Source organism: Osmerus mordax, chromosome 7 (genome assembly GCF_038355195.1).
Source record: "Osmerus mordax isolate fOsmMor3 chromosome 7, fOsmMor3.pri, whole genome shotgun sequence".
NCBI classification, from domain to species: Eukaryota; Metazoa; Chordata; class Actinopteri; order Osmeriformes; family Osmeridae; genus Osmerus; species Osmerus mordax.
This window is the reverse complement of record NC_090056.1, coordinates 7,101,310-7,128,172: the sequence shown is the minus strand read 5'-3', so window position 1 is coordinate 7,128,172 and position 26,863 is coordinate 7,101,310. Positions and strand designations below refer to the sequence as shown.

General features: G+C 43.6%; 3 protein-coding genes, 1 long non-coding RNA gene and 1 pseudogene across 10 annotated transcripts in view; 2 read left to right on the top strand and 3 right to left on the bottom strand.

Moving 5' to 3' along the window:
- Positions 1-1,185, bottom strand: part of fmnl3 (formin-like 3) — a 33,597-nt gene extending 32,412 nt beyond the window's left edge. For all 6 annotated transcript variants that reach the window (XM_067239662.1, XM_067239665.1, XM_067239663.1 and 3 more), the window contains exon 1: positions 627-1,185. In XM_067239662.1, coding sequence (XP_067095763.1) covers positions 627-743 — 117 coding nt within the window. In that variant the 5' untranslated portion in view covers positions 744-1,185. The remainder of the gene's footprint in view (positions 1-626) is intronic.
- Positions 1,186-1,563: 378 nt separating this feature from the next.
- On the bottom strand, positions 1,564-15,945 carry esyt1a (extended synaptotagmin-like protein 1a). Of its 2 annotated transcripts, XM_067240849.1 has the most exons (31): positions 15,183-15,945; positions 14,131-14,172; positions 12,493-12,627; positions 12,130-12,203; positions 11,968-12,040; positions 11,638-11,727; positions 11,419-11,474; positions 10,770-10,890; positions 10,307-10,483; positions 8,897-8,979; positions 8,638-8,686; positions 8,260-8,349; positions 7,976-8,071; positions 7,807-7,878; positions 7,594-7,680; positions 7,175-7,324; positions 6,869-7,054; positions 6,582-6,758; positions 6,229-6,311; positions 6,072-6,120; positions 5,886-5,975; positions 5,481-5,576; positions 5,218-5,289; positions 5,020-5,106; positions 4,505-4,651; positions 4,075-4,217; positions 3,673-3,768; positions 3,286-3,417; positions 2,981-3,086; positions 2,808-2,857; positions 1,564-2,624 (listed from the first exon to the last, which is right to left on the bottom strand). In XM_067240849.1, exons 1-31 carry the CDS (start codon positions 15,540-15,542, stop codon positions 2,597-2,599), a joined length of 3,297 nt encoding a protein of 1,098 aa, XP_067096950.1. In that variant the 5' UTR covers positions 15,543-15,945; the 3' UTR covers positions 1,564-2,596. The 2 variants fall into 2 exon arrangements, with proteins under 2 accessions (XP_067096950.1, XP_067096951.1); XM_067240850.1 differs by lacking the exons at positions 14,131-14,172; positions 15,183-15,945 and having other exon boundaries at positions 12,135-12,203; positions 12,493-12,613.
- A 981-nt stretch (positions 15,946-16,926) lies between these two features.
- LOC136946100 (uncharacterized) lies at positions 16,927-17,829 on the bottom strand. The gene is made up of 4 exons (XR_010876872.1): positions 17,780-17,829; positions 17,639-17,666; positions 17,337-17,359; positions 16,927-17,245 (listed from the first exon to the last, which is right to left on the bottom strand). It is a non-coding gene; the product is annotated as an uncharacterized lncRNA (long non-coding RNA).
- Positions 17,830-18,511: 682 nt separating this feature from the next.
- Positions 18,512-21,068, top strand: LOC136945507 (nuclear factor 7, brain-like; annotated as a pseudogene).
- Positions 21,069-22,760: 1,692 nt separating this feature from the next.
- LOC136946501 (cytochrome P450 3A40-like) lies at positions 22,761-26,863 on the top strand. Its single transcript, XM_067240851.1, has 13 exons — positions 22,761-22,851; positions 23,113-23,206; positions 23,361-23,413; positions 23,613-23,712; positions 23,807-23,920; positions 24,057-24,145; positions 24,402-24,550; positions 24,733-24,860; positions 25,180-25,258; positions 25,336-25,496; positions 25,677-25,903; positions 26,086-26,248; positions 26,491-26,863. Exons 1-13 carry the CDS (start codon positions 22,781-22,783, stop codon positions 26,566-26,568), a joined length of 1,506 nt encoding a protein of 501 aa, XP_067096952.1. The 5' UTR covers positions 22,761-22,780; the 3' UTR covers positions 26,569-26,863.

Here is a 26,863-nt window from a genome sequence, read left to right as displayed (position 1 = left end):
AACGTGACAAATAGGAATGTACAATTTACAATGACTTAACGTTGGTTTATGAAAGTGAAAATCTCTGTGAACACATCCATTACTTGCTCCATGCATGCTTAGACTTCTGGAAATGAACCCAAAGCCTCGAGTTGACTTTTTGGAAACAAAAGAATGGCAGAAGAAGGGGGTGAAGGAGTGAGAGAATGGGGGTGGGACTGGTCGGGGCAATTTAAAATATCAGCAACTCATTACTGAAGAAGAAAGAAAATGTAAAATGAGTTTAGCTCATCTTCATGACTCTCTAGACAGAGAACTCTCACACAAATCGAAATAATCAGCTCATTGTTTTACAATAACAACAGAACAGTGATTACAGTAACCTCGTCATGCGTACGAGATGTGTGAATAGTTTTGATGGGTTGAAATAAAGTGTCCTTGTGTCTGTGTAGCCAATTTAGGATTAGACAACGAGGCTAAAATGGACAATGGCAATTTTCACCCATTTACAATTTCAAATGTGGAGAAAAATGTCAAGCAGTGCGTCAGGATTGAAATTCGTGGGGGTTTTAGGATAAGAAAGTGTAGATTAGTTTAGACTGAGTAATACTATTTTGGGACAGGAGAAAGAGCGCTCTACCACTTACCAAAACTATAGCAAATCTCTCCTCCAACTCCGTTTGGTCGGGCATAGGCACTTTGAGTGGCATTATATGATGCTTCATCTCCGACGACTGTCCATCCACACTCTCTATGTTTCCCATGTTGCCAATGATAACCAGATCCTCTTATGAAATGAAATAAAAGTCCAGGGATCTTCTTTCAAAGTTCCGCCGAAGATATCAGAAGTCGAATCCCTTTTACATCCAAACTGACTGAAGTTTTAATCCAAACACTCCCGATTCAAAAGTTCCACTAGGAATAAAAAAAATGACACCTCAAGGGTATCATAATGTATCATAACTGCTTTTAATGTGTTCGCTATTTGCTACAGTATATCAAATTGTACTCTAATTCCAACTTTCAAAGGTAACAAGTACTGTACAATTGCTTTCTGTTCCAAAGAATGGTCTCTGATTTACCCGGCCAATCCATTTCTTGCTGTGAATTCCTCTTTCAATAAAACAGCATAATCCCTTCAAATAGTTCGCCTACTAGGTTGCTGTGCTTTCTTGGCTACGGTGCGTTTCCATTCATTATTGTTGTGTGATCCAGATTACGGGCTCTTCGATGCTGCCTCCTCAGGGCAGGCTTTCTGCTGTTGTCCCACCCCTGTGATTCAAGAAAAAGACTCCCCATTGAGGCGAAGCCTTGTCCATCTCTCTTTTTCTCTCAACATCTGTTGAGATACTGCTGACAGGACAAGAGGGTAGTTAGCGCTTTATCGCAACCTGGTGGTAGGTCAATGACACATCACAACTTCAATGGGCCTATAGGTTTGGTATACCAAAAACAATGGTGTAGATATGACAGCCTCCTTGTACTTTTGTATTAAACTAGGGTCTGAAAAGAAGGTAAGAGTAACATTTTCTAACAAACAGGTAAATAAAACAAAATTTCCCAAAATAAGACAATAGACACAGATTTTGAAAATGCTAACATTTACTCCATCAGTTTAAAGCAGATACATGATCAACTGTATACAAAGCACAGCAGCTTCACTCATTCTATCACGTTTAACTAACCCTAACTTTTAAGATTGGTTTTCAAGCTTTAGCAGTGAAGTGACAGCAGAAAACGCAGAGAAAATGTGTCTCGGCCTACATCTAAAGGTTTGGTTCATGGTAATCTTTTGTAAAAGTTGTTTGTAAGAAACAACCTGAAATATCACTTTATTGCCATTTTATGACAAGAGCAGAACCAAGTTTGTTTTTAGCAATAGTCTACTAGCACACACAAACACATTGCTGCCATGGAATGAGAATATTCATAATAAACTTTTTAAAATAAAACACAGTGATTTAGACTTTGCACAATAATCTTCTCACCACAACTGCAATTGGGTCTTGGTCATTATTACTAATATTAAACCTGAATTATAAACTTAACATTCAAATACATTTGTTTAAAACATAAAAAAACACTTTCATTTGGAACACTAATCGTAAACATTCTAGATGTTTTCAGAAATTGTGCACAGCATTACATGAAGGCAAAAATACAAACACGTACTGGCCAAGTAACACAAAGGAAGAATTTTTTTTCATGAATACCACTAAGACATTATAAAATATCAAAATATACAGCACAAGGCCTTTTGTGAGGGAAGATAATTACATTAAGACAATAAAGTGCATTTAAAACAAATTTTACAGTTGCATCCGTATCAAATAACTATTCAGCCAAATAATTCTATTCATATACAGTATCATATGGTGTAGGGATCCTGCACAGTGCACTGGTGACACCGATTCATTACATATCGAAAATGATTGTGATTATGAACACATTCAATTGATTTGCCACGGTCTGTGATATTATTGATATAATATGATAATTGTTTGACGCTGGTGGTGTCTTTGCACAAAGCTGAATAAAAATGATAACAACCCATGATAGAGAAGCGACAGTAACACGCAACTTGCACTAAAGAACCGAGATCTGCCTTCTAGTTGGTCTAGTTGATCTCCTGGGTCAAGTTGTACCTGAAAGAGTCAGAAAGGCAATGGTTCATGTCCACTTGTATAAAATAGCATAAGCACAACATTTTAGCAACTCCCTTTTGGCATGAAAAATGTGAGGTCCCATAATATAGAAAAAAAGGTTGCATACATTGTGATTTTATTTTATGCCCATGTCTTAAGTTGATTAATTTAGGATAACTTTACCATTGGGTGACACCACTGTTGAGGTCTATCTGGTCCAAATCTACCAGCACCTAAAGATGACAAAACAAATGTAGTTAGAAGACTTAGAAACAATCAACAGAGATTTTTTACTCAAGGTGAATATCAAATGAGATTCCTTCTTCCAGAATCCTTTTTTCCCCAGTGTCTAGTACCTTGCCAATGAGCTCCCTCTCTCTGCTCATGAAGGAGACACTGTTCTTCACAGACAGGTCCAGTCTTCTCTGGAGAGACTCCTCCAGTGAGAAGTCAAAGTCAAATCTGACAGCACAAAGATGAAAGAGACATTACTAAAGAGTCGTCACTTGACAACTCCAATACAAGATCAATAGATGTTCTAGTAACCATCAACACACCCTCAATTAACCATCCTCCAACCCTAGAAGTGACGTTAACCAGCATAAAACAGGAGATACCAGACTCCCGTCTCACGTTGTTCTTGTATCTCCGCTGCTCTCACCTCTCGTTGAACTCAGGGTTGAGGTCTCTCTTCCTGATGGCGGTCTTCCTCTTGGTGGTCCTGTTCTTGTCAGGCAGGAGGATGAAGGACACGTAGGGGTCGGAGCCGTCCTTGGAACAAGCTGGCAGATCCCTGTAGCAACACAGAGAGGCACGCAGCACACATTACACTGCCAGCTAGACACTGAACAGACAGGCACTGTTCAACAAATATCCATGGATAGCTGCATAATAGCCAATTGATGTGGTTGTAGCATAGCTAATACGTGAATAGGTCGAATACAGCTTTGGCACCGTCTTGTGCTAAGCTTGTAGCCCTTTGGCACAGCTCCAATATAGCTTTATGCTAAGCTAATCAACACGTAGTGGGGAGTCCTGGTGGACTGACCTGCAGGAGTGAACAGTGACATACAGCCTGCTCTCCTCAATGGAATAGCCAATGGACAGCTTCACCTGGCCAGCTACGCCACCTCCCTCGCCACCCCTGCAAAATCAAACAATAGGATGTTTCTAGATCCTGCCAAATTTAGCCAACAGCGTTCGACGAATACAAATGCACAATATTGGACATCAACAAAAAGATCACCAGTCATTCCACATGACACATACGCTACAATGTATTACAATGTGTCGTGATGATGGAGACGCTGGGAAAACAACGTGTGTGTGTGTCTCATTACAACGTGTCATGATGATGCTATTTGAGAGGCATTCGAAACATGACCTCCCATGGTACAGTAGAGACAAACACAGAGAGGACAACGGGGGCATTGATGCCAGGATGACTCACGCATGTGAGGGCACTGCCCTGTGTCGGAGGTCGGGGTTGGCCTGATCCCGTCTGGGGATGTCGTCCCCCTCCTCGCCGGTCACTCCGGTGACATCATCGTCTCCGGGGACCTTGCGACACACGGCCAGCTGGGTGTCCAAGATCTGTGGGACAGATGCTGTTCAGTATTCAGAGGACGAGCAAACCAACACTGGACTAGGTTACACAGTTTCATTATATTGAATAGACAATACAGTCTATCAAAGTCACATAATAAGAGGAGTTTCAACGGGGATGTAAGTAAACTGCAACGCATACACACAGAGTAGGATCAATATGAGTTCATAGTAAATTACATGACATCATTCTGCACGTGACATCATGGTCTTAAAGGTTTCAACTGAGATTTTCGTACAGAAATGCGTTTTCCCCCAGTGGGTGTGGAGGTTACCTTGAGGGAGGCCCTCAGAAGTATCTGGCTCTCTGGCAGGGCTCCGTCCAGACTGAGCCAGCGGTCCAGCACCAGGTCCGGCTCTGCCAGAACCTCCCTGAGAGGCAGCACCACTGACCCCAGGGGCTGGCCCCAGCTGTGGGAGAGCTGCACACACACACACACACACACACACACACACACACACACACACACAGAGACGAGCAGATGTGCGACACACATACACAAGCAATCACGAACACGTCAGCACACCCACACACATGGTTCAAAAATAGCCCAGACCAGAGTTGCTTTCATACTGTGCCCTGGACACCACTTCCTTCTTAGTGTCTAGTCACTGAATGAACCCACTGGAAGGCAAATAAATACTAGGCTACAACTGAGAGGATAATCAACATGCTAATTGAAAGGCTGTCTACATTTAAAGACAGTTAAAGAAAGGCAGAACAGAGTCAATGGGATGAGCATATCTGACCGCACAACCATGAGGAACAAGTGCTGACAGTCTCTCTCACCTTGATGGTGAGGATTTCATCTCTGGGGTCACGAACCAGGAAGTGAAAGGCCTCATCCCAGCGGGGGGACATAGAACGCTCACACACCTGGGGACAGACAACACGCAAGCCTTCAGGTAACTGCACGTGAGCTGTATTTCAGTAAGTTTAAAGTTCAGTCTTAATCGATTTGTAATTATTATTCATAAAGATACCTACCTTGGTTCGGTATGAAATGCCCTTCAGAGCAATCTCTGCTCCGACTTTTGGCTCCTTTCCACTCTTTTTCAACTGTAAATGAATAATAAATATGGATGTAACAACCACACTGGAAAAATGTGGATTTGGTTCTGGAATTTGAATGTCAAAATGGTTTATGGTGCCATACAGACTACAGTTCCGTATTGACACCACTGAGCTGTTTGCAGGGTACTAGTGAGATCATTACTACAGACAGTCTAGAGGGGGCGCTGTGGTCTTACCGGCAGGCCATGGGCTCTCTCCACGTAGATGAACAGCACAGCAGCCGATGGCAACACTTTGTTCTGGTAAGACTGCTGGGACTGGAACTGTAGGACCTGGGGGGTCAGAGAAGCAGAGCCAGATGTCACTGAGACACAGGGAACACAGACAGAGAGAGAGAGAGAGACAGGGAGAGAGAGAGAGAGAGAGAGAGAGAGAGAGAGAGAGAGAGAGAGAGAGAGAGAGAGAGAGAGAGAGAGAGAGAGAGAGAGAGAGAGAGAGAGAGAGAGAGAGAGAGAGAATGTGTGTGTGAGTCAGTGAGTGTGAGTCAGAGAGGGAAAAAGAGCTATGGAAAGAAAGGAAAAACGACAGATACCTAGAAAGAGAGAGAGAGAGCTGCAGAGAGACAGAGCAGAGGGCCTTACCTGTTCCAGTCTGGGCAGGTCTGTGACTCTGGGCAGCCACTCCAGCACCAGGTGGACCCGTCCAGACTTCACATCGTTGAGGGTGAACCACTGAAACACACACATCCCAGGACACCCAAATACATGAATCTGTCAAAGCATTCACCGTGGGATTATATATGCGGCCATAGCCGGTTGCGACATTACCTGGTCTGTGAATTGTGAGCCTATGACATCTCGGAGGTTAAGCCTGAACCTAAATACACACACAGGTCAAAGTGCATTTTAACAGCAAGGTCAATAACAACATGTATCGTGCACTGTGTCACAGTGTGTCTGTCCCCTCAGTCTGTCCCCACCTCACCTGCCCAGGAAGTCATCCTGGTCCAGGTCTTTGTCATACAGCTCAAACTGGACCTCCTGACCGGGCAGCTGGGTGAGGATCACCTGGAGGAACCCAAGAGAGAGCCCATCACACTCCAGAGGGGGATGAACTAAGGAGCCAGTGGATGACCCCATACCTGACCTCTATGAGTATCGTATACATGTGCTGTGATTTTCTCATTTCCACAGGTCCAGCAAAATAACCCAACATGACTCAACACCACACTGATCCATAGAAGTCAATCCGTTTATCCACTCATACTGTGTACAACGAGCATGAACACTCCTGCACTAGGATCTTCCTGGGAGAATTCAAAGGGGCTCTGTTGGTACCTCGTACAGTTCGTTCCAGTAAGGGTTGAGGTTCTCCTTGATGGTGTGGCTGCGGAAGGCCACGCCCCCCACCCTGATCTTGACGTAGGGGTCACTCTTCCCCTTCACCATGCCCCCCATGAAGTTGTCCTTGGCTATCAGGTTGTGGGCCTCCACCAGATGGATGCGCAGCACTCCCTGTGGACACACACAGCTGTGACCCGTGCCGTCTGTGTGTGTGTGTGTGTGTGTTTGTATGCATGTGCTGTATGTGCAAGAGAGAGAGATATAACATTTCAGCCTCTCACCTCAGTGCCAAAGTCAGAGTCTGGGGTGGTGTGCTGGGGTGGTGTCGACACAGGTTTAAGAGCCCCACTCACTCCACCAGGGGACAACTCAGACGTGATTCCCCCAGCTCCGTGTCCCGACCCTGGGCTTGGGGGGTGAGGAGACACTGGGGTGGTGGGAGACATCTCCTCATTCAACCACAACACCTAGGGAGCACAGGAGACCTTTAACTGCGGGCCCACAAACGCCAGGTTGGGGAAAGACTAAGACAAGTAACTGAGCCGTGGTAGCCGTGTGTGTGTGTGTGTGTGTGTGTGTAAGCCCACCCTGAGGATGGTCTTGATGTAGATACGGCTGGCGGGGCCAGAGTTGTTTAGCTGGAACCACTGGTCCATGGTGAGGTCGGGGCTGGTCAGCAGTCGGGCCAGAGGGATGGTCAGACTGCCCAGAGATAAGGCCCGGTCGTCATCCTTCACCTGGAGCGGATGAGAGGAGGGAGTGGGAGGACAGGCCGTGGGGGATCACGCACGAGAACATCTCTGACAGCAGGAATAGTGATGTGTTTGAACAGCTGTGTGTACTGAACGAGGAGTTTACACACACAGTCGTACACAGTAGAACACAGGTATATGGTGAGGGTGAAAAAGAACAAAGGGTTGTAACAGAGGTTATATTTATTATCTGTGAATATGAGTTTCTACAGCATATGACAAAGAGAGTGTGTTGGTGCGGCAGGGCTCTGCACCTGGATGTCGATGTCCTGTCTGCTGGGGTCCTGGATGAAGAAGGTGAAGGCATCCTCCCACAGAGGGTTGTTAGTACCGTAACTTGTCTTGGAAACAGAGACATGACAGAAACATATTTGAACATGTTTTAGCTAGTTTTCTTTAGAAAGACACACAGTACTTTTCGGAGTCAAAGGTGAGCCCTGCCTCCTTAATGAACAGCTAAAAATCACCTTGCTCTCCCGGGTTGTGTCCTGGATGGACAGCTGGACCATGGGACTCGGGTCCTTGTTGCCCTTCTTCATCTGAAACACAACCACACACACACACGTGATACACACGCCAACACAGAGTGTGGGTTCTGACTGGGTGTATGTCACCACGGCACACTGTGGTACCCACAGGCAGGTCCTGGGCGCGGTCCAGGTAAACAGCCAAGATGGCTGCCGAGGGAGGATCTGAAGTTTTGCAGGAGACATTCCGGTTCCTCTGGATAACCTGAGCAAATACAGCGTGTTAGATAAGAGAAGAGGGGGGGGGGGGGGGGGATAAGAGTGTATATACTTATAGGATAATGTGTCATGTTCGGAGTGTGCACTGTAGTAGAGATTTCTAATAGCATATAAACTGTAATAAAATGTGAAAAATACAACTAGAATGGAAAGTCATGTAGCAGCAGGACGCACCTCACTGAGTCTCTCAGCAGAGGGCAGCAGAGAGAGCCACTCCAGACGCAGGTGAACGCTGCCCGACGGCACATCCTTCAGATTGAACCACTGCCGACAAGGGGGCGGGATTACACACCCATCACTCATTTGGAGTCATCCAATAAAACAACCGCAGCATGGGTTAGTTGTTGAGCAAAGTTGGCCAAGAACGGGGAGTCATGAGGAGGGCACGTGGGGTGGGATGACCCCTGACCTGCTGCTATATAACAGGATTAACTACTGTTATTCACACCACAGCAGAACCCAGCAAGGATCCTCACTGATGCCCTGCTGTTGTGTTTACATTCATACAGGTGAACCTCCAGGTCATGTAGATGTGTGGTGTTAGTTACTTACATCATCTACTACCCTGGCTCGCTTCACAATATCCAGATCAATCTTGACCCTGAGAGAAGGAAAAGGAGGGGCAGAGACAGAGAAGAAAACAGAAAGAAGTAAAAAAACGAATATGGAACAAGAAAGTACATCAGGCATCTGTAGTTTTGAACAAAATGAAGGCGTTAGTTGACGTTAGCTAGCTGCCGAGGGGGAAGGAGTGAAAACCACAGAGAGAGGGGTGATGGATGGGGGATGGATGGAGTGAGTGAGATGCTACCTCCCCAGGAAGTCATCCTGGTCTGGGTCTTTGTCAAACACCTCCACCTCCAATTCCTGACCAGGCACTTCATGGACAATCACCTGACACACAGACACACATAAACACAAACACAAAAACACACACAATGTACAGACAACCACAAATGCCACAAATATCAACATAATATAGACACAAATATAAAAATAAGATCGACACATGCAGATACACACAGTCAATACAAAAATAACCTGTGTCAATAGCCTTGCATGGTATCATTTAAATTATATATTTTAAAGAGGTCTGTCCTTAACCACAGAACAGTTAACATTAATTAAAGATATTGATTACTTTATTACTTTTATACTGTTTGAAATGCTCTGAATATAATAAACAACTTTTGAATATGTTTCTTGTATTATTGATACTGATATTGAAACTGTCATTATTCCTGCATTGCCATAAGTTAGTTCTTTGTAAGGTGCGACTAGGAAAGGCCTGTGACACTAGTATAGGTTAGAGGTCACAATATTACCAAAGTGTATAATGCCATGCAACTTTGAACGAGGAAAATAGAAGGAGCGTCCAGGCCATTTCTAGGAGCCCTATCTAAAGACCTAAACAAAAGCTATCTAGCATGCAGTGTCCTATGTCTGTGCTTGCGAAGGCTACGCTAATAGTCTCGTATCCTCCCATATTGTGATACCATTTAACTCCCTTGATGTCCTGTATTCATTGTCCAGTCTTCTGTGATACTCAACTTGAATGTATCAGACACATGCACCTTACATATGTGCAATAAATACGTCGATTTTGTCCTGAACTCAGCTATTCACTTCATTGACTTGGTACTTTCACAGCAATTGAGTACTATCTAATACATCTTCACTTTCTAAGCCCTGTGTCGTTGCTATGGAGGCACACAGATAAGGCTTTGTTCAGTGTATATCAGTTCAATCATTCATCTCTCCGCGCCGCAGCATCCTGGTTCTGCAGAGGCAGATAAGACACACTGCTGTGCTTTCCTCTCCGTGTCCCAGTGACAAGCTGCACAGCAGGAGAGGAGGCTGGTCAGACGACCAATCCATCCAGAACACTTGGCATACCAAGGACGCAATCGATGCACGGGTAGTGCTTTTCTCATTTTCAAAGCCGGACTTTGTACTCAGCTTGCTTACGACCCCATGCAGTGCGTCCTTGGATGCTTTGCGAGGCACGTTAAGCAAAACGTGCCGCAGAAAAACCTACACGAAAAAAACGACGGGCTCAAAAAGGTTTCTCGTGTGAATGTCCTTGGGTGCTTCGACAGGAACGGAAATGAAAGTGTGCCGTCGTATCGAGTGGTCTCTCCTTTCCTCCTCTCCACTCGTCTCCTCTTCGCTCCTCTCCTCCCTTCTCCCCTCCCCTCTTGTCTCCCCCCCCCTTGCCTACCTCAAACATCTCCCTCCACTGTGGGTTCAGGTTGCTGTCCACGTGGTGAGAGGTGAAGGTCTGGGTCCCCACACGCAGCACGGCGTACGGGTCAGACTTGCCATCGATTAACCCCTTGATGACCGTGTCCTTAGCCGTCAGGTCCTCTGCCTCCAACAGGTGGATGCGTACCACCCCCTAAAACACAAACACACAAAAACACACACACACAAGGGTTAACACAGGTTGCATTACATAGGCTGCCCAGGAGTCCTTTGTGTATTATTTAAACAGCATGTAGCTACATTCTGTATTTGCTTAGATGGGAAGTCAGTGTATTCATTGAATAAAGACCCGTTTTTATCTTTATTCAGAACAATGGAGTCATTAACACAATACAGGGTATGTATTAAGCTGAGGTATCGTGTTAAACGTCTGAACCTGTCACTCTCCAGGTGGTTTTAACGGGGTGCTATACGGTTACCCGCGGGAGAGGCGAACGCAGCTGAGCAACGTGCAGGTCGGCCACCAGGGGGACAGTGAGTCGGTTGGGGAGCACCAGGAAGGCGGCTATTGCATCCATTATCATAGTGTCCGACATGGCACTGCAAGTGAATGCAAGGGTGGGTGTCGGGGACACACAGAGATGGGAGACACAGACAGAGAGACGGAGGGACAACTAGACCAGACAGAGAGACAGACCGTCTCCGGTACACTACTGCTGACAACACTGACATGCACTGAAAAAATGATACATTTGGCTTTCAACAATTGGGGCAAAACTGAACCAGCACATGCACCCATTGTGAAAGGACGAGGTTTCGGTAAGAGATCATGTATGCATATGTCCTTTCCAAGCGGAATACAATTAAATAAGTAAATGACAGTGCCTTGTCATTGGATGGATTGTCAGGAATCTTTGTTGTTACGTTCGACGCTAAAGACACACTCCTGACAATAATTTAATTGTATTTTCAGTTCAATATCTACTCTACACAAACACACACGCACGTGAGCACAATCCTTGTCCTACATAGCCCTTGGCACTGATCGCTAGTATCATACCTCCAAAACACCACGAGAGGAAGCTCAATGTAACTGAGGTCCTAAAGTCAATGGAGTTGTTCACTCACTTCAGTCCAGGGATGTCCAGCAGGTTGGTCAGCCCTGTCCAGTTGATATCCAGCTTCTGTGGATCAACAGGGGTCAAGGGGTCAGCAAACACGAGACAGAAAGCGACAGATGCATGGAGCCAACAGTACAGACGTGGAGAGTATTTAAGAGATGTCATATTTTCTATTTTGAAAGGACAGTGGGTGAACTGAAAGGAGCCATGAGGATGTGGCACTGACAGGCCTGCGGATGAAGAACATGGTGATGGCTCCAACCAGAGGAATGTCCCCGATCAGAGGCTCCAGGATCACACGCAGCTTCCCATGCAACTGTGGAGGGGAAGGGGGAGAGAGAGAGAGAGAGAGAGAGAGAGAGAGAGAGAGAGAGAGAGAGAGAGAGAGAGAGAGAGAGAGAGAGAGAGTGTCATACAAAGAAACAGACAGAGGAAGACAGTGTGTGTGTGTGTGTGTGAGAGAGAGAAAGAGAGATTTGGGTTTGGCCTCAGGAGACATAAATCACAAGACCAAAACACAAGACTTCTCCCTCTGTGTTACCCCTGGGGAGAGTACCTGAATTCCTTTAACTCCGGCTTTGCAGAAGTACTTTTTGATTTCCACGTTGATTTCCACATCTCCTGCATAGCTGCGCAAAAAAGGTTGAACCGTAAATGTTACTGTTCCACATTTGTGTTGATCAGTGTGTGTGCGTGTATGTGTGTGTGTGTGTCCTACCTCACATAGAGATCCAGCAGCACCTGCTTCTTGTCATGCTCAGTGTGGGCCTTCACCCCCACCACCTTCATGGCCTGGGAAACAGCACAGCTGCACTTAGGACAGGCTGTGTGGCTGCTGGCTACGTTTTAGGTCCAAATGTTTCACTATGTTCTTTCAACGGTTTGGAGTTGAAGCCAAAGACACCACTTTAGACTTGTACAGTACCATAAAGTGATAACAGATCATAAGACGATCAAGTATTAATTTCTACTTCATTCTATTCTATTCCAATGTGTATATGTGGCTCTATACATACTAAAAAGGTGAAATTCATTGACAGTGTCTACAGTATTGAGTAGAGGTGGTGTAAACATGTGGCACCTTGTCTCCCAGGTTGACCTTGGTGAAGCTGAGGGTCTGGAGGTGGGTGTTGGAGGCCCTGATGGCAGGAGCGATGGTGTCCACCAGCAGCTTCTCCAGGTACTGGCCCACAAAGGGCCAGGCCTGCTGCAGGATCTGGAGGACAGAGGAACTGAAGCTTCATCATGTCTTATGGGACGTGTGGAGCAGCAATACAGAGAGGGTGGGGTGAATATGACTAAGGAGGACCTTCAACACAGATTGATGTCAAATGTGGAATGAGTCAGTTGTTGGACAAGGGGGGTGCATAAGTCTGTCAGAAGGGCAAACCATAAAAAAGAAGAAAAAAAAAGGTTCTGTATTGTAGCCTATATGTAGAAATGACTCATGAGTTACCCAATCAGGGAAGCCATGCACTTCCTGTGATCAGATAAATGTTCAGAGCAGATCTGCAGATTTTCAACTAAAGAAAACCAGAAGCACAGCTGGCTTTCAGGTTGAGATGGTATTCATATGTACACCAACAAAAGAATAAAATACATTAAAAGAAGCAGAATGATATCTACAAACAGAGACAAAATAAATGCTTTGATTGTTCACCCTTAATAATTAAATAGGAATGGCAATCAGAAAATGTGTTGAACAGAATAACAGAACACCATTTGTGAAAGATTTTATTTGAAAATGTTAAATTGAAATTTTCAACCCAATTCTGCCATGGCTGTTTACAATATGCTATATGAAAGAACTGTGAGGTGCCACTCAGCATCGCTGTGTGACGTCTAACACTGTGGTGATTCTGACCTTGGTCTGTAAAGGTCAGGAGGTTGGAGAAATACCCTAGTGAGGCATTTTATCCTTCTAGAAGTGTCTGTGTAAGGTCACCTTAAACACCCTTTATTCATTCAATGAATCAACTTTTGATAGTAAAAATGGATCAACATGTCTGGACTAACATCAATGGTGTGGCTAGCCACAACTGCTACTTTGCAGTTGTTTTTCTATCCAAGGTCAGTTCTCCACTGGACCATCCTACTAAGTATTATGGCTAGCGGGAAGATGTGTTTTTCACTTTGGCCATACTAGTGGTTCTCTGAAAGTGGGGCTGGATGAGGAAGTCAGGCCTGTGGCAAGCAGAATCAGGAGGTTGAGTGTGTGCAATCTGATCACGCGTCGCTCAGTCAGGCAGCCAAGAGGGGACAGGAGGGGACTCCTAGAGGAAGATGAGCCCAGCAGATCACCACCCTACAATCTGGGCTTTGTGTCGGACTTCATGACATTTCTTATCCACTCTGAAGGACGCCTTGTTTATTGATATTCATATTGCTGGCTCGCCGTTGGTGAGCTTCTGTAAGCACGGAGACACAGTGTGTGTGTGTGTGTGTTCTGGGATCTCAGAAACCCTCACACTCGCCCAGACTCTTAATTACAACAGAAGAGGCTGTACTAATGGAACAGATGGAGCGAAGCCAGAAGACATCAATACCCACACCACTAACAAACACACACAGTCACTTTTATAACACACACACATGCATGTCCCCACACACACACACACACACACACACGCAGTTACACGTACACGAGCACAGACAAAACCATACATATCAACAGGTAGTCAATGAGATGTGTGAGTGTGTGTCCTAGGTGTTTATATACCTTGTTCAGCCACTCAACCTTTTCCACATCTGGGAAGTTAACCTGCAGAGAGAGAGTGGTTGGTCAGAACTAACTTAGACACATGGCAGGGAAGTGTGACGTAGGACTTCAACTTGAAATGAGACAGTGACTAACCACTTCTAGATCAGAGAATGTGGGTCTGTGTGTGCACGTTTGTGATATCCTGTACCCCACCCACAGATATTGTGGTTGTCCAAGAGGGTGAGTGTGTCAAAATGATCAAAATCATGATCAAATCCTTCTTTTCTCTACAGTTTTAATATTGTCCGGTTGGTCCTATCTTCTTCAGAAAAGTCTCTGAGTCATTAAGCATTTGGTGTCCATTTTGGTCAGCACTCATAGGCCTGAATTTATCAGTTGCATGCGGTTCAGAGGCAAGAAATGGCTGGTCTAAGACAACACTCTTCATAGCTGACAGCACAGAACAAAATGCACCAAAAGAATATGCACTTATACTGCTTTGTAGACTTGTAGATAGTCTGAGGAAAATGCCCTATCGCTGCTGTTGTCTCTGTTAATGCTGTGTCCAACTCCATATGGCAGTTTGGCTATGCTTTGTCACATTCCTTGCAGCGATATTGCGAGAGTTTAGACTTTCTGTCCCCAGACACTGCACATGTCCAAATATAGCCAGCAAATTCTGATTAGAGAGAAGAATGTGTGGGAGGGCAGGGAAGAAGGAAAACATCATGTCAGTGCAGTATTATTATTTCAGGTGATGGGGGATGTGGTGGTTTCCCTATCCTGAGGTGGGAAGTCAAAATGTCCTCATCTTAAACCTAATCCTTTCCAGTAGTGCAAGTATTCTTAATTAATTTTCGTTATAACCTATAGGCCCTATACACCAACTAGACAACTGTGATGTCAGCCTAAACCACACTTCTTTCCCACACATTATTTCTCACCAGCAAACTCTCCATCTGTCCTTCTCTTTAAGTACTTTGTTTTGACTATAGGCTAGCCTGTAGGTTTTTACCCGCATCACTGTAAATGGATATTACTGTAGTTTACTATTAAGTTGGGTTACTTACCCATGGGGGCAAATCCCGATTGCTCCGGAAAACCTTTGCTGTGGTGAATTCCCTCTCGTTGTCCAACACGTACATGGCCGACTTGAGCCGCATCACTTTGGCGTCCCGACTGTGTTTCCATCCCATGTAGACCATGAGACCGAAGACCACTATGCTGATACTGAACCCGAAGTATCCAGCCAAGTATACTGGCAGAAGCGTACCTAGGCATTTTGCAAAGGACCACCAGACTGACACAGCGCGTTCCTCCGGCGGATTGGAAGGTAGCGAGTCATCGGCCAGGGCTGCGTTTGCATCCCCAAATCCCATGCTCCCACTCGGCCCTGCATCCCTAGATGGCATCGCAAAACCTTTTTCCATTTTTTCCAACTACCTCTGCAGTTCCGTGTACTGCGTTTAGATGCTGCCCGTGCAATTCAGCCTACAATGGCATAATACTTTTATCATTCACATGGATGAATGCCTACCTTTATCCTAAATGTAAAATGTATTTACATTAGATCGGCCTCGGTGCCACTGGCACGGAATATCTCCCGAGTTTCAAGAGCTCACTGCCACTGCGTTGGCAGCAACAGAACCAAAATCTTCTATGGGCGTGCTTGATCTTCGTTGAAGCCCTCCTTCACATGAAAAACATTCAACTGTGTTCAGGGAATCTGCTATGGTTACAAACCACAGCAGGCGGGGCGAAGAGATCTGTCATTCGTCATCCGTTGCCTGCGGATTAAATAAATACCGACTATGTTAAGAAACAACAGTTGAAAAATCACGTATTACACCACCTAAAATTATCAATCAAAAAGTTATAGGCTAAGTGACAACAGACAACATAGCCTAGTCAACACCGTCTGGCAGTCGCCAGTTTGCCTTCCGTTATCTTTGCGCACCTGCGGTAGCCTATCATTACCAGTGCCAAGCAAGTGTTGGCCTATGAAGTGTTAGGTGGCCTAGAGCGATTAATCGTAGGGCATCAAATCTTGATCGAGCACTGCACCGAATTATCATAAGAAAAACATAGAATCGCAAAAACAGCCTACATGCCACTCAGGCAAGCGATCAAGTGTTTGCACATCACCACGTGACAGGTTAATTCCCTTGTTTGACAGAACAGTAAATAAACCGGCAGGATATGGGCCGTCATTCTGTCTGACAAGTAGACTCATCGTTCTGTATACTATTTACCCAGTCTCAAAATTTGGGGACAGGCCTCCGGATTATAGCCTCGTTTATTCATGCATCTAAATGCGGAATAGGTGAGGTACCTTTAAACCACAAGGAAACCATGGTTAAGTAAACCCTGTTGCTGTGACACCGCTATGCAAGAGCCAAGACTAAGTGCTTTAGTACCCCTGCAGTGCGGCTTTAGCGAGGCATGACATTTACGTTCACCCATCTACCAGTCTACATTACAACCTCTCAAGAAGGTTCACTCACGATAGCCTACGACGTGTGATTCACTCCGTCAAGTGTAATTACAACTGTTCCCCTGAGGTCCCAAACAAATGTGTTCCATTGCAGCATTAGAGTTGTCCAATTTTGCTCACCCCAGTCATTTGACTATTTTAGTTGCCTATGGTTATTCAAGTAGCATCAGAACTTCCCTGCGGATCCAGTGTATAGGTAATTTAAGTCGAATTTGCAAACGGTCATCGCTTAACATTTGACACCTCACTTAAACCAGCAACGTGCGGCAATGTACGTACACATTTTCAAATGCATGCTCCCAAATACTAACAGATTACAATTTTGTTTTAAACCAAAAACTTTATTGGGAAAGTATAAACAAAGATATTGGAGTTGGGAGAGTTGAGGTTGGAAAACGTCCAGAACGTCCAAGGAAAGTCATTGTCCAGGTAGTCTTTAAAACAGCCAATCCGAAGCCTCTGGTTGGTAGTTCAAGGCTCAGGTCTTGGAGCCCAATGGTTCGGGTGGCATCTGGTCTGCGGACTCTGTACTCAGGCAATCCTTTGGACTGCGGCTGTGGTTCTGAAGTCAGGTCACAGCCTGGGATGAAGGCAGTTTACTTGGACCTCTGCCTCATCTTTCGCCTCTTGCGCTTCAGCCTACACGAATAAAGTATCGCAGATGGACATTAAATTACAGATTATACAGAAATAAATTATAGCTATTCTTGAGCAACGCCTGAGGGCTTACCTGCGCATACGCTTCTTTCTCCACTGAAAGGGGGAGGGGGGGGGGGGAAGAGAGAGAGAAACGTTTTAATGGCCGATTGAGCAATTTTATGGAAAACTACAATGAGGGCCGAAATAGACGACGAATTCAACTAGCTAGCTTCACATGCAAGCCTTTAATTGAGCAACTTGGCCAACTGCGCACCACAAACCATATTGCCTCTACACACGCTTGAAAACACGATGGTTGCTAAAATTAGGCTAGCTGAAACAGCGTGTGAATGTAAACAGAATAATTCAAGACTCAGGAGCAGTTTAACTTACCTTAGCTCTCATATCGAAGATGGAATGTCTGAAATGAGAAAGGGGAACTTTAATACATATTTGGATGGCTTTAAATTAAAAAGGATAATTCAGATGCGTTGTTTAAAATCAGAGGGCTGTTTGAGTACAGCTTTTCATTACCTTCGAAAGATGGCACAGTCTCCAGGAAGACCGTCATTACACGGCGACTCAGTGTTTATACCTTTGGAATGCGTCATCATTGTTGGACTGTGACGTACGTTAATGTCGCAGGGGAAGTAGTTACCACTGAGCCATAGCAAAAGCCTCTGGTAGTTACGCGTCCCATGCATAGATTATAATATATTTATTTATTTTATTGAAGTAGACATTGTACAACAATATATGGCAAGTGATACAACATCACATTCACCGAGAGTGTTCCTCTCTACAATAAGTGTGTTTCTATGATATTATATAAAATAGGCATACAGGCACAAAGTGTTACAGGTGAAGAATCTGTAACTACAGTCCCTTACTTTGTCAAGGTAAACATAGCCTACCATAATATTTTAATGATGTATTTCAATATAACTCATCATTTTCCAAGCGAGATGCAACAAACCTATACATTCACACACCTTCTTGAGAAGTAAGAGTTTTCAAACCAGCACACTCCTGTCAGTGACAGGCTGTCACACTCTTCCTCTTTAATTAATGAAATTGTAGAATCACAGACAGTCAGAATCAGAAGCTATAGTGATTTACATAATACTTCTCCCTCACATTTGTCTTGTTGGTAATTCAAAAAAAGTGATAGAGCTCCACCCCCTAACCACAGAAAAAGGTGTCAAAACAGAAAGTAAAACTCCTCTTCAGAAGACGTTACAAAGACAGGAAATAAAAGTGAAGAAAATGGCTTCAAAACGTTTTCTCTTGGAAGACAATCTTTCCTGTCCTGTGTGCTGTGACGTCTTTAAAGATCCTGTCCTCCTCGGGTGTAGCCACAGCTTCTGTAAAAACTGTCTTCAGGTATTCTGGCAACAGAAGGGATCCCAGGAGTGCCCAGTGTGTAGGGGGGAGTCTTCTACAGAGAATCCACCATGTAACCGGGTGCTGAAGGACCTGTGTGAGGCCTTCCTACAGGAGAGAGCAAGGTCTGATGTGCTCTGCAGTCTGCACAGTGAGAAACTCAAACTCTTCTGTCAGGAGGATAAACAGCCCATCTGCCTGGTGTGTTAGACTTCTAAAAAACATAAAGGACACGACTGCTGCCCTATAGAGGAAGCTGCTGTGGATCATCGGGTAAGTCAAGTATACATCCCACATTAAAACCACTTAACCTACTGTCTTCATGGGTAGTTACATGAATGTTGTTCACACGTGGTAAATTGTTGAGACAACCACCAGTGTCAAACAGTTGTTGTATTATACAGTCCTGACAAATTTCACATCACGACATCTGGCTCACAGTTTTTCTCCGCTTGTCACATTCTGTCACTCCAGGAGGAACTCAAGACTGCACTGTCACCCTTACAGAAGAAACTTGAGGTCTTTAATGAGGTTAAAGTGATCTGTGATCAAACATCAGGGCACATTAAGGTACAGATTTAATGTTATCCACTGATGCAGAGTTACAATACATGAACTATCTCATCACGTGGGAATTATAAAACATATATTGACTTTTACCCTATCTAGAACCAGGCCCAGCAGACAGAGATGCAGATTAAGAAGGAGTTTGAGAAGCTTCATCAGTTTCTACATGATGAAGAGAAGGTCAGGATAGCTGCACTGAGAGAGGAAGAGGAGCTGAAGAGTCAGTTGATGAAGGAGAACATTGAGGAGATGAGCAGAGACCTTCAATCCCTCTTAGACACCATCAGAGCCATAGAGGAGGAACTGAAAACTGATGACATCTCATTCCTGCAGGTAAAGACTACATATCCATATATATATATACAACTAAAACAACATCAAATTAACAATATTTTGTCAAATAATATAGTATTACAATTATATAATGTATTTGTCTCTTCTCTTTTGGTTCCTTCTGTAGAGCTTTATGGATAGCATGAACATGTGAGAATTGCATTAACATTATTTATATACATGCAGTATTTTAAACTAATCAGCCCCACACTAGCACTGCCCTCTGAATGTTCTTCCAGAGCCAAGGTGACACTGCCAGATCCAGAGATGGTTTCAGGAGCACTGATAGACGTGGCAAAACACCTGAGCAACCTGCCGTTCAGAGTCTGGGAGAAGATGAAGGAGATGGTTCATTACAGTGAGTGAGTTATGTAGAGAGAATGTTGTTGTACTGACATCTAGTGGACACATCATGTACTTGAATGCTTGTCTACAGATTGTCATACAGCATCACAGAAATAATGATACTTGAATACACCATCAGCCTCTATCAGAGTTTCTAAAGAACTTAGTGTGAGTAGACTGTATCCATTCTCACCCCCACTGCAAAGCTTTTATGGTGTTTCAAGCCACATTCTTAAATATATGTGTTAATTGTACCTTTAGGAAAACATACACCGCCAATTAACCTTATTTCAAAGGGTACCTGGTTGAGAGAATCATCATTTACTATGAATGGGGTTAGACTCATCAGTCACAATTATTGATTATATAAATGTATGATTTGTTCTGAGTGTTCTAAGTTTCCAAGCTTGCTTGTCTTTAATTATTTTTCCTTCCCTGGCTGCTAAACTTGTATAGATAAGTGCACATAAAGACACACACATGCATTCATGCCCACACACACGTGTGCATGTTCACATCATCAGATGCATGTGTTTCTATTGTTGTCTATGCAGCTCCAGTGATTCTGGACCCCAACACTGCAAACTGTCATTTCACCCTCTCAGAGGATCTGACCAGTGTGGCCTACAGTAACGAGACACAGCAGCTTCCTAACAACCCAGAGAGAGTGCAGATATGTCCTGTTGTTCTGGGCTCTGAAGGCTTTGAATCAGGGACACACAGCTGGGATGTTGAGGTTGGAGAGAGTACGCCGTGGATCCTGGGTGTGGTTAAAGAGTCTGTGCAGAGAAAGGACAACCTTGGTTTTTGGGAAGGATCCTGGAATGTTTGGTGTGCTGAAAATATATATAGGATACGTACCCCACTAGAGTCATGGACTGCCTTTACAGTGAAGCAGAGACCACAGAAGATCAGGGTACAGCTTGACTGGGATGGAGGGAAGCTGTCATTCACTGACCCTGATACTGACACACACCTGCACACCTTCACACACACCTTCACTGAGAGAGTATTTCCATACATTTATAATCTTGACAAAGACCATTCTCTGAAGGTGTTGCCAGTAAACGTGTCTGTAAGTATAGGCGCTGTCTAAACATGCTATAAATAGTGTCCTTCACTATTCAGAAGCACACTCCTGCTGCAAATATACCTTCCCCTCATGAATTCATGAAATAATAAAATGGGATGGACAATGGCTATAGTGTTTTTCTTTTCTGTTTAAAAATCTTGTTTCAATAAACATAGTCTTGTTAAACAGCTCATTTGTATTTATTGAGACATTCATCCAAACTACAAAAAAGACACTGGTCTCTGATCTAACCTGAGTGGATGGGTGTGAGCATGTGTTCACTTATACAACTGTTACCTGGTCCTCCCTTCACCACCCCTTACAGTTACCATGGGAACTGGCATGTAACTCTTGTTGTTTTGGTCATTTTTGTGTGAACATGTTTCTATATTCAAATAAATATTGAAGACCAGCATCAGCTGTGGCTCAGGGGGTAGAGAGTGTTGTCTGTTAATCGCAAGGTTGACGGTTCGATCCCTGACTCCTCCGAGGTCATGTGCCGAAGTATCCTTGAGCAAGACTCTGAACCCCAAGTTGCTCCCGATGGGCAGGCCGGCGCCTTGCATGGTAGCTCACTGCCATCGGTATGTGTGAGTGTGAGTATGAATGGGTGAATGAGAGGCAAAAACATTGTAAAGCGCTTTGAGTGCCGCTAAGGTAGAAAAGCGCTATATAAATGCAGGCAATTTACCATTTAACAAACAGTTATTCTTGGGAGGTGGGGGGTCTCAGGATGTGTTCTGTGATGGTCCAAACCTGATGATCAGTCAGCTGTGGAATGTAGCAGAGTGCTTGGGCCCGATAATTAGGCTAAGGATCAGGTTATTTCACTGGTATGCAGTATGGGACTTATACCCTGTGATAAGGAATGACCAGATGGACCCAGTGATTATAACCCTGTTCATGTAATGGTTTGCATAAGGTGGAATGCAAAATATGCAGTGAAAGAAAATGGCTATGCTGAAGTGCTTATTCTTGTTTTAAAGATGTTTATTGTTTGACAGTCTTGCATGAGAAAGACTCTCAGGTTTATACTGGTCCTGCCATTGGCACTAGCAGCAGTTCAAATAGAATAGTAGAGAAATCTGCAAAGACATCTTACATTTAGTCATTTAGCAGACGCTCTTATGCAGAGCGACTTACAGTAAGTACAGGGACATTCCCCCGAGGCAAGTAGGGTGAAGTGCCTTGCCCAAGGACACACAATCATTTGGCACAGCTTGGAATTGAACTTGCAACCTTCTGATTACTAGCCCGATTCCCTAACCGCTCAGCCACCTGACAGCCCTAATGACTTACACACCCAACATCTTAATGATGTTGGTAGTGTTATGTGGTCTTGCATTCTTCTTTCGCCCTTCACAGTGGAAAAACAAATCAGACAACCACTGGAAACAGGTAGGAGCTTAGAAGGTCAGAACAACTTCCCCTCAACTTGATAGTCTCTGATGAATCATCACATTATTTGTATAAAGAAAAGAGAAGGCCTCATAGACATTTTTCCGTTTTAAGTTGGCTAGTTGACCCAAGATGATTTAACCCAACCAAAGACGCCTTAATACAAAATATATTGAACACAACAGGGTTTGAATACAACATTTGAGTCACCGTGAATAACCCACCACAACATAACGCTCTTACAGTTTGCAGAATTGCCCCAGTTACATAATCGAGGAAGTCCAAGTTAATAACGCAAAAATGCAATACCCTCCTTAGTTCACACACGTGAATGCACCGTAACTCCACCCATCCAAAGTGCTGACATCTAGAGTGTTGACATCTAGATGGGAACACTACAGTAGGAAGTATTACAACAGTCACTTCGGGCAAACAAGATGTCTTTCCTCCCTTATTTCTCTGTCGAGACGTGGACTTTGATAGCTATATTTGTTGTTCTCGTTGTCTTGTAAGTAACGGGTATTTGAAAGTATATTTCATACAAATAATAGAATAATAGAAGTCTTTGGTCTGACATGTTTTGAATTCTAAACATCAATGTGACGCGGAGTCTACATTTCAGGAAATCAGGTGTTTGCGCTAAAACATATTACATATTACAATATTAAAATAACATATAGTTTCCATAACAAACAGGCTGTTATGTATTTGAGTAGAAGTTTTGTAGACTACATGGTTGTGCCCTGACTTAGTATCGCCATGCACTTAGGTATGGCTATGCACCTTATGGATTCTTCAAGAAAATCGGCATCCGTGGACCAAAGCCTTTACCCTTCATCGGAACATTTCTGGAGTATACAAAGGTTCATTACTTTTTACAGTATTTTATCAACCACAGCTTCAACGTCTACCACCCCAACTATCCAATGCACACTGTTTACTTAAAGATTTAATACAATTTAAAAAGTAAGAATCAGATGTCGGCAGATATTTTATCCTCAGCTCTTTCATTCTCAGGGAGTCCATGTATTTGATACAGAATGCTACCAGAAGTATGGCAGCATATGGGGGTATGTGTGTTCCAGTGTTTTTTTATGCTTAAAACTAAGTATGTATTCACATGTTCTAGAATAAGATGTGTGTATGGTTGTGTTTAGGCTACACATGGTTTGGCTGCTTTTTCTTGTTTGTGTGTCACTCATCATTTCATCTTCTTTAAATGCCAAACCTGCCTTGTTGTTCTGCTGAAGTTGGTTCTGGTTGTTTCAGGTTCTATGATGGAAGACAGCCAATAATGGGTGTCATGGACCCTGTCATGATCAAAGCCATCCTGGTGAAGGAATGTTACTCTATCTTTACCAATAGAAGGGTGAGCAGAAAATGATCTCATAATCAAAACATACAGTATATGCAATCAGTAAACTCAGTTTACCATCAGACTGATTTCTTTGTGCTTGGGTTAGGACATCGGACTGAATGGGCCATTGAAAGATGCAGTGTCAGTTGTTGAGGACGATGAATGGAAGAGGATTCGCAGTGTCCTCTCACCCTCGTTTACCAGTGGACGCCTCAAAGAGGTACACACAGACACACACGCCCACATACACACACACACACGCACACACACACACACACACACACACACACACACACACACACTGCTCTCTTCAATCTGCAGTGTAATGTTTTAAGATTCCATTTTTTGTGGGACAGATGTTCAGCATAATGAAGCAACATTCTGGCAACCTGATAAAGAGTCTAGAGAAGAAGGTGGATGCTGGAGAGGTCCTTGAAGTTAAAGAGTAAGTAGAAGTTAAAATGACTGTTATTGCCTGTACAGTGACTAAATCCTTTTCTGAAGATGGCATGACATATCTCTATTGCAACCATTTGGAGAATAATGTTTAATCCATTAATCCTTACCTGAAACAATAAGAAACTGTTTGTCAAAAGTGTTAGATGTTACCTTTATTAAAGACAGTGGTATTGCTAGACTGTTTTGCTGTCTGTTGTTTTGGACAATGGAAGATTTTGAATGTGACTTTGTTCTGTCTGCAGAATCTTTGGACCTTACAGTATGGATGTTGTCACCAGCACTGCTTTCAGTGTGGATATTGATTCCATCAACAATGCCAGTGATCCTTTTGTCACCAACATAAAGCAAATGGTCAAATTCAATTTCTTGAACCCACTCCTGGTACTTGTTGGTAAGCCATGTTGTGTTTGTTACAAAATCAAATAATCAGTAGAATAGGAACCTGATCGATACATTTCTTAATTGAGCCTGATTATGTTCTGGCTTGCCATCAAATGAGAACTGCCTAGGGCCATATTTACTTGCCAATCCATGCTTTATAGCATTCCTTGTTTCTCTCCTTCCTCTCTCCAGTATTATTTCCATTTCTAGGGTCGATCCTTGACAAGTTTGAGATTTCCTTCTTCCCTGCTAGTATCATGGACTTCTTCTACAATTTCTTGAAGCAGATTAAAGCAGAACGAAGCAAGAACGTCCACAATGTAAGCCACCAAACCCCATCCAGCTCACAAACAAAACCGCTATCAGCAATTCACAAGTAGTTTGGAGACAATTTAGTTCAAATGGATTTATGGATTTATGTGCTTGTTAAGAGAACCATTTGAAGCCAAACATTTTGTATGAACAGCAGCGACTTGGTCATTACCAGTGTCATAGGTTTAGGATTACATTACATATTGTGACTAAAAAGCTACTTCAAATATACCAGATAAAACCATGATTCTTAGTGTGAAAAGTGTATTTCACTGTCACTGATCAATCCAGTCTTCTCCACCTCTCACCAATTGTTTGTCCTTCCAGAGTCGTGTGGATTTCATGCAGCTCATGGTGGACTCCCAGATTCCAGATAAGACCACAGCAGATAACAACTCACAGAAAGGTAGAGGCCTGAGGAACGACCTGTGAGGTCATGTGTTGAGGTATTTTTATTCTTCTTGATAATGTTTTGTGTTTCAGGGCTGACAGACCATGAGATTCTATCTCAGGCTATGATCTTCATCTTTGCGGGTTACGAGACCAGCAGCAGTACTCTGTGCTTCCTAGCCTACAACCTGGCAATCAACCCTGACATCCAGACTGCCTTGCAGGAGGAAATTGACCAGACCTTCCCCAACAAGGTCATCCTTCTGGCTCCCTCTGTTCTTTATTTTATTTATGTAGCAATTACTTAATATAGGAACAGTACTTTCTTCAGATAGTTGTTCAGACACCATTCTACTAAAAGGTAGTAGCCCATCGTCTCCTTGACTACATCTTTCAACTGAATGGTCAACATTGTTCTTGTATTCCCCCTGCAGGCTGAGTTGACCTATGAGAGCATCATGCAGATGGAGTATCTAGATATGGTGCTGAACGAGTCCCAGCGTCTCTTTCCAATCGCCAACCGGGTGGAGCGAATGACGAAGAAGACGGTGGAACTGAATGGTGTGACCATCCCCAAAGGAACCACCATCATGATCCCGGTCTACACTCTCCACCGTGACCCTGCACTCTGGCCAGACCCTGAGGTCTTCAAACCTGAGAGGTACTCCCTCCTATTCTACTCGTATCAGATAGTGACCTCTACTCCATTATGCCAGTCTTATGCAAGTGTAATCTTTTCAATTCCACTCCAACAAACGTATTCAAAGCAAGTCCTAGTAATCTAAACTCCAGATCCAGTCCTTCACTGTCATCAACACAACATCCTCCTAATCATGTTTTCAGGTTCAGTAAGGAGAACAAAGACAACTTTGATCCATACACCTATCTGCCTTTTGGAGCCGGTCCCAGGAACTGCATTGGCATGAGATTTGCTTTGTTATTGATGAAGCTGGCAGTTGTGGAGATCCTCAGAGACTTCACCTTTGTCACCTGCAAAGAAACTGAGGTGAGATATAAAACATTCTCATATTTAATGATGATCTTTTTATTGTTATGGATTGGCTTTGTGGTTGCTTCATTTGTATTAATTAGTATCTTAAAATAATTGTGATGCTTTTAGATGTTGATAATGTTTTATTTGTTGTGAAACAATGTTTCTAAAATGTCAGTTATGTTTCATGAAATGAATAATGTTTTGCTCTCATCAGCCAGCTTGTTGGTAACTTCCTTCATGTCTTCTGTCATCAGGTGCCTCTGGAACTGGGAAATGATGGTTTTCTTTCCCCCAAGAACCCCATTCGACTGCAGCTTGTTCCTCGTGTATGAGTTCTACACACAAATCAAGTGGAACAAAATCACAATCACTTTATTATTTACTTGTTGGATTATGTTAATACAATTTAATTAATTACTATATATGCATACATAAAAACTATGTTGTGACAGTGAATATTTCTAATCAAGCATTATATTATATACACTACAAACACATTTTAACACAAGGCATACACATACTGTACAACACAAGATTTGACCCCATTTTCAGCCAAAGAACCGGTTATGTAATCACTGCTTCTCATTGAATGTCGCCATTGAAAATAGAACATAGGACAATACTGAA

Excerpts from the sequence above, each read along its gene's own strand:
- LOC136946501 (XM_067240851.1), top strand. The coding sequence starts at position 22,781 with ATGTCTTTCCTCCCTTATTTCTCTGTCGAGACGTGGACTTTGATAGCT. Across the intron at positions 22,852-23,112 it reads TTTGTTGTTCTCGTTGTCTT|GTATGGCTATGCACCTTATG; the intron begins GTAAGTAACGGG and ends CCATGCACTTAG. Across the intron at positions 26,249-26,490 it reads TCACCTGCAAAGAAACTGAG|GTGCCTCTGGAACTGGGAAA; the intron begins GTGAGATATAAA and ends TTCTGTCATCAG.
- esyt1a (XM_067240849.1), bottom strand. The coding sequence starts at position 15,542 with ATGGAAAAAGGTTTTGCGATGCCATCTAGGGATGCAGGGCCGAGTGGG. Across the intron at positions 14,173-15,182 it reads ATCGGGATTTGCCCCCATGG|GTTAACTTCCCAGATGTGGA; the intron begins GTAAGTAACCCA and ends CTCTCTCTGCAG. Across the intron at positions 4,218-4,504 it reads TTCTGAGGGCCTCCCTCAAG|ATCTTGGACACCCAGCTGGC; the intron begins GTAACCTCCACA and ends TCTGTCCCACAG.